The sequence below is a fragment of the Varanus komodoensis genome, unplaced genomic scaffold (assembly GCF_004798865.1).
Source record: "Varanus komodoensis strain SLA01 unplaced genomic scaffold, ASM479886v1 scaffold10, whole genome shotgun sequence".
In the NCBI taxonomy this organism is placed as follows: domain Eukaryota; kingdom Metazoa; phylum Chordata; class Lepidosauria; order Squamata; family Varanidae; genus Varanus; species Varanus komodoensis.
Window position 1 is genome coordinate 4214941 of NW_025335269.1, and position 10715 is coordinate 4225655.

The 10715-nt window shown below is 50.9% G+C and overlaps 1 protein-coding gene across 1 annotated transcript; it reads right to left on the minus strand.

Moving 5' to 3' along the window:
- Window positions 1–1798: 1798 nt before the first annotated feature.
- LOC123017630 lies at window positions 1799–9405 on the minus strand. Its single transcript, XM_044419115.1, is given in 7 exon segments — window positions 1799–1853; window positions 2608–3014; window positions 4437–5923; window positions 5926–6822; window positions 6825–7792; window positions 7794–7984; window positions 8068–9405. Coding segments are annotated over 7 exon segments (5343 nt in total).
- Window positions 9406–10715: the final 1310 nt, after the last annotated feature.

The following is a 10715-nucleotide window of genomic DNA, read 5'->3' on the forward strand; positions in this document are numbered from 1 at the left end:
TTGAGAGTCTCCAAATAAACAGTTTTGTGTTTGTTTGTTTTTTCCAGTGGGAGGATGACAATATGGAAAGACTAAGACCTGTGTCTCAAAGGAAACACACCTGCACTGCCCTTATTCTGCTGTGGTACCATTAATTTTGCAGGTGCCAGAGTCCTTACAAGCTTACTGCATTGTAGGCTGCCAGTAAATGGGAGTTGTTTAGGGGTAAGGGTGCATGTCTGAAATCCCAACACTGTGTTGCATTCTGACATTATATCGACTGAACTCTTCAGATGGTAACTATTGGAGATTATAATCTAAAATGCAAGCTACAACTGTAGAATATGCAGGACATTCAAATATTTCCACTGATATCAGTTAGGATCCTTGCAAATAAACAGCTTTAAAACTAGTAACCAAATTTCATTTTTTTAAATGTTACTAGCCTCCATCCTTTAAGGAGATCTGTGTCCCACACTTGGCATTTCACATTCAATCTGAGCCTCAGTTTCCCTCCTCTCTGTTGAAAAATATCAAGACGTAGTGCTCTCTTTCTCAAGTGCTGAACAAGCCCCTAGGAAGGTTCAAGGCTCTTGCTTGTGAAAATGTAGTTTTATCTAACAAGTAAAAGTGGGCAACTGTGCAAGCTAGTGTTTCCTTCTCCCCCATCAGTGTAAGCCTCTGGCCAGGCTCCATAGAGATGACCATCCTACCACATATCTACCTGAAATGTGACAAAAATTATTCTTACCACTTAGTAGGATAACATGAAGGGTGAAGCGTTTTATCTAAGTGGGCTCAATATCTGGGCAAGTAAAGACAATTTTTTCAATTGCATCTTGAGTATTCATTTTTGAAGCAATCTAGAGCACATTTTGAGTGCAAGTGATGTGAATTTTAAACTTCTTGTTTCAAACTTGGGGGCAAGAATTAACACTGCCAGTCAAACTACTTTCCCTAATTTATGGTTCCATCCAAGTACTTTGGGGTGGATCTACATATTTCATAATTATCTGAGATTGTACTGCTTCAAGTGTGCAGGTGGGGGTTATCATTTCAGATGGTCCCTCACAGGTCCCTGGAAACAGAAATCTAGGACCTATTCTAATTAGTACCAAAGCTTGTTCTGCTCCTTGCAGAATTACTTTACTGAAAAGTACCCTCACAAATAGCGATTTTTGCGCCATTTACATAGAACAAATGGTACCTTGTACTTAGTAGAGATGTATTTAAGGAGTTTGGGAACTTTATAATATGATTTCATTATAACATTTTTGATGCAGTACCTGTTCACTAATATTTATTTTTCATCAAGAAAAGAGACTCTAAAAATCAAGCAAAGAATTCATGATAAGGATGCCTACTAGGTGTACATTTTAGTGCCTTGTCTATTGTATAATGTGTAATCAAAATGAAGGATTTCCAATAAAAATGTATCTAAATATTGATAGTAGGAAAAATGTATATGCCCATGGTTGCTCCCAATAAATCATGAGTTATTAATATATCTTAATGCTTTTCCTCACTGAAAAAAATCTTATTTTGGTATTGACAGTTTTATGTTGATAGTCCTGAGGACACATGCAGAACAGCATCAGGGGTTGATGTGGTCAGGCACCTGCTGAGGGCCCACACCCCAGCAGCAGCCCCCTGGCCGGGGCCCCAGACCTGGTGGCTCCCACTCACACATCTGCCTTTGCTCTGGCCCAGACAGCAGTGGTTGTAAGCAAGCAGAAGCAATGATGAAGAGGAGCAATGGCTGCTGGTGACAAGGTCAGCTCACTGCTGGAGGGACTCATTGTGCCTTGTGCTAGAGCCCTCAAGCACCAGAGATGGCACTGAGGAAGAGGTAGTGGTAGCGGGTGGCATACTGGCTACATGAGGCAAAATGGGGCAACATGAAGTTTCAAAAACATACTGCACGAGTGTTGTGTCCCGCGATTTTACTGATGAGACCAGAGACCAGTTGGAATTTTCGAGAGGAGTTGTATTACCTGCAGGGACCAACACTTGTTAGAGTGCAGTCTCGAGCAGAAGGAAAGCAGGGTTTTTATACTCTTTTACAATGGACGGCTATGCAGGTGCTTGAATAACAGCGAACAATAGGGGAAACTCACTGAGCCACATTTGCACATTTTTCATGCTAAAGCAAGCAAGGGTACAAGGGCGTAACGTCTGCGGTTATGCTGGAGTGTAGCCTGCTTTGTTGTCAGCCTTGCGTAGCATGCACATTCGTTGGGGTTCTTGTTCTCACGCGAACAGGACACCCTGATCATGCTTTTTACCCGTGACGAGCCAAGCCCTGGCTGCATGTTCGATTAAGAGGGGGGTTACAACATTCCCTACTGGTCTTCTTGGGGAATCGAATCATCAAATCATCGAGCCGCTAGCGGAAGGTGCTTGTAACCATCACCCTGGCCCAGGTGAGACCTGGCATGAAATGCCAGTACTTTCACAGCGTCAATGCGCTGCTGGACAAGGCGGGTAACCCAACGGAGCAGGAGGGGCCCGAAAATAAGGAAAAAGAATAACCCTAAAAGGGGTCCAGCAAGGGAAGAGAGCAGACTGGTCAGCCAGGGGGACCAGTTAAAGAGGCGCTGATACCAGTTGGGACCCTCCTGGCGGCACCTTTCCCGGTCCTCCAGGTGGGCTTTGACTAGGTCTGGACTGTTACGGATGAGACCTGAATGATTTGCATAAAAGCAGCATTTCTCATCCAAGGCAACACATAAGCCGCCTTGTTTCAGCAAAAGTAAATCTAATCCTCTCCTGTTCTGGAGGGCCACCTCAGCGAGGGAATCAAGGGACTGTTCCAAGAACTTGATGGAGCCATGGAGCTCCTGCAAGTCCTTATCAACTTGTTCAGAGAGGTGGAATATATCCTGGCTATCTTTTATCAAGCCACCAGCCCTGACAGCCGCACAGCCTGCGATGCCCAGCCCAACTAAAAGAGGAGCGAGGAGAGGCACAGCGTGCCGGATGCGCGAATCCGGGGAAGCAGCCATGGGGGTCATATCTCCGTTGGCGAGAAAAACCTTTGGGAGCACGAAAGTTAGAATACAAAGATTCGACTGAGGAGCTCGCGTAGCCACAGAACCGAGGGGGGTTAGGAGAAGGGTGGAGGAAATGCACAGGGTGAGGCCAGATCGGCAAGCGAAAACAGTCCCATTTGGGGCTGCCAGGAGGTAGGGGCGTGCTGTGGGGGTAAGGAGTAAGGTAGCAGCACATCGTGGATCATCGCGGGGCCCACCGGGACCCGTAACACAGGTCCCTTGACCTGAGAACTCCTCTAATGTTATAGAGGGGTGGAGCCCCCATGGGCAGGCGCTCCCATAATTCTCCGAGTAGGAGATATTAGCAAAGATGGAAAAGGAGGCATTCAGTCCTACCCCAGTGTAAAAAGGGGGCTGAGGACTCAAGCATAACCAACATGTTTCGGTAACGTTTGGGTTGGTCCCGTTGAGGATTTGAAAAACTGCAGACACTAATGTAAATGAGCAACTGGATGATGGTCGGCTAGCAGCCCAGGCCGGAGCACGCTCTGTACAAGGGGCAGGGGTGTGGTGAGCGGAGGTGGGGGTGGGGTTCACCACCTGAGGGCGAGGGAGAGTCTGGTTGGGTCCCACCGGGACCCAGGGTCGTGAGATAACCCATTTCTGAACCGTGAAAAGTATGCCCGGATCAGGACCATACAGATACAAGTGTAGCCCCCAGGTTTTACCTTTTACCCAAGAATCTTCCCCGCCTCGTTTGATCTTGAGGCTCAGGGGGTTACGTCTGCCAGTCCCCGCCTGGCCGGCCTGCACCCTTTTCACCGTGAGCCAAGGATCCTTATCTTGGCCTTCCAACCAGGTAGCAAAAGTCTCGCAACCCCATCAGGCGCAGTAGAAGCAGGGCGCGTCACCGCAAGCGGGGCTCCCATCCAATGGAAAGCCATAATATTGCTCCTGCGACAGTCCCCTTTCCAAGGTATCAGTTCCGCATCCATAGCACCAATCAGGCGCCCCCCCCCAACCGTATGCACCGAGAAGAGGCCTGGGTTAGTCCACCCGGGCGGAAGGAGTTGGCAGAGATCTATGCGGAAGTCCAGGAGGTATCGTGGGTGTGAGTCAGGGTGGTTGCCACTGGCGGGGAAGTCTGCCAGTCAGTCTGCAAGGTCCATTCCATGGTAAGTGGCTGGTGTGGGTTCGGGGGGGGGGGGCAGCCTACTGGGCAGGCGAGAAGAATCAGGAGGACTGTTGGGAGGAGACCCTTTTTAACTTGACCCGCAGAGGATCTCCGGTTTGGTGTACCATCCATTGTTCCGAGAGAACCGGCGAGGCAGGCTTTATCTGTGTCACGTGGAACCAGTGGGGTTTTTTGGCCAGTCTTACCGCCGTGGGAGTGGAGAGGATCACCTGGAAGGGTCCTAGCCACCGGGCACCTAGAGTGACAGGGTGAAAGTTCTTTAGCCAGACCCAATCTCCTGGGTTTACACGTGGGGGAGGGTCGGGCGTGGGGTCCAGAGCCTCAGTAGTGTCGCCCATGTTAGACCGAACCTGTCGGCGAATCTCGTGCCGGACGCGATCAAGGGCCTGCAAGGACTCAAGCAAGTTGTGGTTAGACAACTCGGCGCACGTCTCCTCCACCAGGCGGGGCAGCAGAGGAGGCGGTCACCCAAATACAATTTCAAAGGGAGTGAACCCCTTCCTATAAGGGGAGCATCGCGTGCGTAGGAGGGCAAACGGAAGGAGGTCCGTCCAGTGACCGCCAACTTCAAGAGTGTATTTTGATAAGGTTTCCTTTAAAGTCCTGTTCATCCTTTCTACCTGCCCTGAGCTTTGTGGCCTATAGACACAATGCAGTTTCCAATCAATTCCTAGAGCCTTGGCTACCAATTTGGAAGTTTGGGCGATGAACGCCAGGCCATTGTCGGAACCCAGAGCTAGAGGTACGCCAAATTGGGGTATAATTTGATGCAGGAGAGTCTGGGCAACAATCAAGGCTGTCTCTCCCTTCGTAGGGAACGCTTCGACCCACCCGGAATGGGTGTCGATGAAGACCAATAAATAGCGATACCTACCTCGGGTAGGTTTTACCTCAGTGAAGTCTATTTCCCAGTGCTCTCCCGGCTGGGATCCACAATGGCGAACGCCTGGGGCGGTAGAGGGCCAGCTAGGGCCAGCATTAACTCGCGCACAGGTAGCGCATCCGGAGGTTATGGAGTCGGCCAGAGTCGATAGTCCGGGCAGATAGAAATGGGGTCTGAATAACTGACAGAGTCGGACTGTTCCCAGGTGTGTGGCTCGATGGGTCTGGAGAAGAAGATCCCGCCCAAGCGCTTGGGGGAGAAAGATTCTTCCATCGGGATGTTTCAGCCATCCCGCCTCAGTCTCAGAGCACTGTAACTTCCTGCCCAGCTCGATATCTTCCTTCGAGTAGGTCAGTTGGTCCGGGAGAGCCCGGGACGGCATCTGAACCGAGAGAATTTCGAGGGGCCCTACTGGTCTTAAGGCAGCCTCCTTTGCGGTTCTATCAGCGAAGTTATTTTCCTGCGAGACCGCCAAGCCATCCCGTTGATGCCCAGGGCAATGAATTATAGCTATTCGTTCAGGTAGCCAGAGAGCCTCCAGGAGGGACATAATCTCGTTTGCATTCTTAATGTCCTTCCCTCCAGAGGTTAGCAGCCCTCGTTCCTGGTATAGTGCTCCATGGACATGAGCCGTGGCAAAAGCATATCGGCTGTCCGTAGAAATGTTGAGAGCTTTTCCCTTCCCCCACCGGAGGGCCTGTGTCAGGGCAATAAGTTCTGCCCTCTGTGCTGACGTGCCATGTCCCAGAGACTGTGCCCATATTACCTCAGAACTGGTGACCACCTCTGCTCCCGCATATCGAATCCCGTCCTTGACGAAACTGCTCCCGTCTGTAAACAAGCTGAGGGCTGGCAGTCCTAGCGGTATGTCCATCTGGTGCCGCTGAGGGTATCGAGGACTTCAGCACAATCATGTGTGGGACTCTCGTGTTGATCGTCTGGCAGTAAGGTTGCTGGATTAAGGACCGCTGTTTTGGAAAAGGTGACCCGCGGAGGGTCCAATAAAAGTACCTGGTACTGAGTCACTCGGGCGTTGGAGATCCACCGATCCGGTGGACTGCGGAGGAGGGTTTCCATGGCATGAGCCCCAATGACTTGGAGGTCCTGGCCCAGGGTCAGTTTCTTGGCCTCTTTTACCAGAACCGCCGTTGCGGCAATTGATCTCATGCAAGTGGGCCACCCCACTGCCACTGGGTCTAGTCGTTTCGACAGATATGCAACCGGCCGTCTCCATGGGCCCAGAGTCTGGGTTAAAACCCCTTTTGCTATACTCCGAGCCTCAGCCACAAAGAGTTGGAAGGGTTTCTTAAGGTCGAGTAGGGCTAGAGCAGGGGCCGTGGTAATAGCCTTTTTAAGAGCCTGAAATGCCGATTGCTCAATCTCAGTCCACATGAGGGAGTCACCTTTTCCTCCCGTGCTGGTATAGAAGGGTTTCGCTATCTCGGCAAAGCCGGGGATCCAAAGCCGGCAGTACTCTACCGTGCCCAAGAATTCTCTGACTTGTCTTCTAGTCATAGGCGTGGGAATATTCTGGATTGCTCGGACTCGGCTGGCCGACAGTGTCCGTTTTCCCCCACTTAGATCGTACCCCAGATAGGTCACCCTCTGACTACAGATCTGTGCCTTCTTTGTCGAAACCCGATAACCCATGGAGCCCAGAGCGGTCAGGAGGTCTCGAGTCGCCTGCAGGCACACAGACGCGGACTCTGCCGCCAAGAGCAGGTCATCCACATATTGCAAAAGGGTAACCTCGGGATGGGTTTCCCGGAAGGGGAAAGGTCCCTACTCAGAGCTTCATCAAAGAGAGTAGGGGAGTTCTTGAACCCCTGCGGCAGCCGGGTCCACGTAAGTTGACCCGAGAAGCCCTGGTCTGGATCCGTCCACTCAAAGGCGAACAGAGGCTGGCTCACCGGGGCCAGAGGTATACAGAAGAAAGCGTCTTTTAAGTCCAAGACCGAGTACCATTCCCGGTCTGGTGGCAGCTGGCTGAGTAGGCTGTAGGGGTTAGGCATGGTAGGGTGGACAGTCTGTACCCGGGCGTTTACCTCACGTAAGTCCTGAACTGGCCGGTAGTCCTCGGTGCCGGGTTTCTTGACTGGTAACAGCAGGGTGTTCCATGGCGACCTGCAGGGTACTAAAGTTCCTGCTTCCAACAGTCTCTGTATATGTTTACGTATTCCTAACTTCGCCCTGGCTGGAATGGGGTATTGGGGTTTCCGAAACAGGGTGGCTGAACTGTTGACCTGTACCACGACGGGTGGCTGATGAGACGCCAGACCAGGAGGGTTGTTTTCGGCCCATACTCCTGGAATCTCTTTTTGGAGTTCTTTTAAGGCGTCAGAAGGGCTTTCTGGGACCTGACTTTCGAAGAAGAGATACTCGTCTTGCAAGGGTACAGTAAGCAGAAGGGCAGCAGGCTGCGAAGAGCCCAGGCTGAGGTGAGTGCCGTCCTCTTGGAATGACACCAAGGCTCGCAATTTTCTTAAGAGGGCTCGCCCCAGGAGGGGGTAGGGACATTCGGGGATTACCAAGAAGGAATGAGTTATAGTCCGTTTTCCCAGATCAGTCACACAAGCTGAAGTCCAAGGGTAAGCCCTGGGTCGGCCTGTTGCCTCTATGATCTGAGTCTTTTCTTCAGTAAGACGGCCAACCCTTTTCTGGAGAACCGAGTGGGCTGCCCCAGTATCTACCAGGAAGGTGGTCGGGCGGCCCCCCACAGTTAAGGTTAACCAAGGGCTCTCGGGGGCCCAAATTGACAGAGCCCTGGCCCCTTCAGTCATCCTCAAGAGTGAGGAGACTCTTTCCTTTTGGGTCCACTTTCTTCTTACGGGGACACTCGTTTTTCCAGTGGCCCATCTCCTTACAGTAGGCGCATTGATCTTTTTCTAGGCGGGGCCGAACCCCATTCCTCCGTGGAGTCCCTCGACTCCTGTGCTAGTTTCCTGCATGGTCGCTAAGACGACTTTGGTTAATTTCTTTGTGCCTGCAACTTCTGGGTCCTCACGATCATTAAAAACCTTCTGAGCTATCTCGACTAGTTCACTGAGATTCTTCCCTTCAAACCCGTCTAAATTTTGAATCTTTTCCCTAATGTCTAGGGCCGACTGTGTAACAAAGGCTATGTTAATTGCTCTCGTGTTCTCGGCCGCCCGAGGGTCTATAGGTGTGTATTGCCTATATGCCTCAAGTAGGCGTTCCAAGAAAGCGGCAGGGGATTCCTGGGGCCCTTGAACGATCTCACTAACTTTAGACAAATTGGTGGGCTTCCGGGCTGCGCCGCAGAGGCCCTGTAGAAGAAGTTGGCGGTACCTGGTTAAAGCTCCGTCACCAGCAACCGTATTCGGATCCCAGTTGGGTCGTTGGGCTGGGAGGCTCGTTTCTAGAATAACCGGGTCAGTGGTAGGTTGGCCACCTGTGCCAAGAACCTGCTTCCAAGCCTCGAGGTGAATCCGATCGCACTCTTCGGAAGTAAAAAGAACTTGCAAGAGTTGCTGGCAGTCATCCCAAGTAGGACGATGGGTGTGAAAAACCGTTTCTAGTAATGAAATCAAGCCTTGTGGTTTTTCAGAGAAAGGAGGATTTTGTAGTTTCCAGTTATACAGGTCACTTGTGGAGAAAGGGACATAAACCATAAATGGACGGTCCGTCCCCTGCGCAGGGGCAAGCTCCCGGAGGGGCAACAGGGTGGAGGGCTCAGGGCCGGGATCGGGGGAGGCCAGCGACACCCGTTTGTCACCCTTGCCCCCGGGGCCAGAGGACGGCAAGGGCAGAGTGGACTTCGGAGGAACAGGTGGATGGGGACCGTACGGAAGTCCACTCCGGGTTCGGGACGGACTGTGGGAAGTGTGGGGCGGGCTCCCGGAGGCCTGGGAATTCAGGGCATAGGGAGGTGGCTGAGTCCACGTGTCCAGAGGGTCCTCCGGCCCCGTCTGATCATCCGTGAGGATGTGGGGTTTTGTGGATGAGGGGGTGAGGGACAATCTGATGTGGGGTTCTCCGCCCTTTTTAACCGTAAGGCGAGAATGACACATGGATCCTGGGAGTTTCCGTTGACACCGTTTAATGTAACTAAGTCTCGTCTTGGCGATGTCTAGCCACGTCTCTATATATGGAATCTGATCTGGGTGTCCGGGATTCCCAAGGATCACAGCCTCAACGTTCCTAACCAAGACCAAATCAAAAGAGCCCTCTGAGGGCCATCCCACGTCAAAAGTGGTCCACTCTAATTCACAAAAGTTCCGGAGGGTCCCTGGCTTGATGGAGACCCCAAATCCTGAAGCCCTCTTAAAGAAATCAGAAAAGTTATTCAGAAGACATTGCAAAGGGGTGGTCGGGATGGACCGGCCCTGCCCCATTTTCAAGTCCTGTAAAAATATTACTGAGAATCTCAAGTGTCAGATCAACAAAACAGACGACAAAACATCAACAAGACAGACAACAAAACAGACAATCTAAACAAACACACAACCTAAACAGGAACTGAGGCCGGGAGCAACGTCTTGCCCCCAGACTGGAAAGTGGCCCGTACGCTGCGTCCAGCAGGCCTTTCTTTCTAATACCAGATCTGCAGATATTCAGAACAGAACAGATGGCGGGTAACCACCGTGCGCACTTACCGATTACTCCTCTCTCGGCTAGTCAGACGTCCCACCAAGCCGGGGTAGAGGCATAAGATGCCTATGGGCCCGTCCCTGGTGTCGCGGGGAGGCAAGACTTATAGTCTCAAGATCTTGCTGGGGCCTCCAAATGTTGTGTCCCGTGGTTTTACTGATGAGACCAGAGACCAGTTGGAATTTTCGAGAGGAGTTTTATTACCTGCAGGGACCCACACTCGTGAGAGTGTGGTCCCGAGCAGAAGGAAAGCAGGGTTTTTATACTCTTTTACAACGGACAGCTATGCAGGTGCTTGAATAACAGCGAACAATAGGGGAAACCCACTGAGCCACATTTGCACATTTTTCATGCTAAAGCAAGCGAGGGTACAAGGGCGTAACGTCTGCGGTTATGCTGGAGCGTAGCCTGCTTTGTTGTCAGCCTTGCGTAGCATGCACATTCATTGGGGTTCTTGTTCTCACGCGAACAGGACACCCTGATCATGCTTTTTACCCATGACGAGCCATGCCCTGGCTGCATGTTCGATTAAGAGGGGGGGTTACAACAAGAGTAGTCAAATATTCCACTCTTGTTACCCACATCTTCAGAAGGAGCCCTGGAGGAATGATGACAGCTGTCTGCTATCCCAATCCACCACTACCTGTTCAGTCCAAATGTGCACTATGATTGGCTCACTAAACTCATAAGACACTTTACTACCTTGCTTAAATAATGATTTCTGTATCATGCCTTGGCACATACTATTTTACCTCTGCATAAATGTGGTTGGACAGAGTCTTGACTCACTTGTATTAACTTAGTCTTTACTTGTTTGTCTGATGCCACATCAGACAAATTTCTCCATTCTTACAATGCTCCAAATGATTTCCTGAATTACATAGCTTCTTTAAAAATCATGCGGGGTACATAGGAACTCTCATTATTCTCCCCGTAGGTGGCATTATCCAATTAAAAAAAATTGTTTGCAAGTACAGGAGTAACAGCAGCAATAACAGAAGCAAAGGGGAAAATGGGGTGGGGGCAAGAGTAATATCCATACAAAGTGATCATT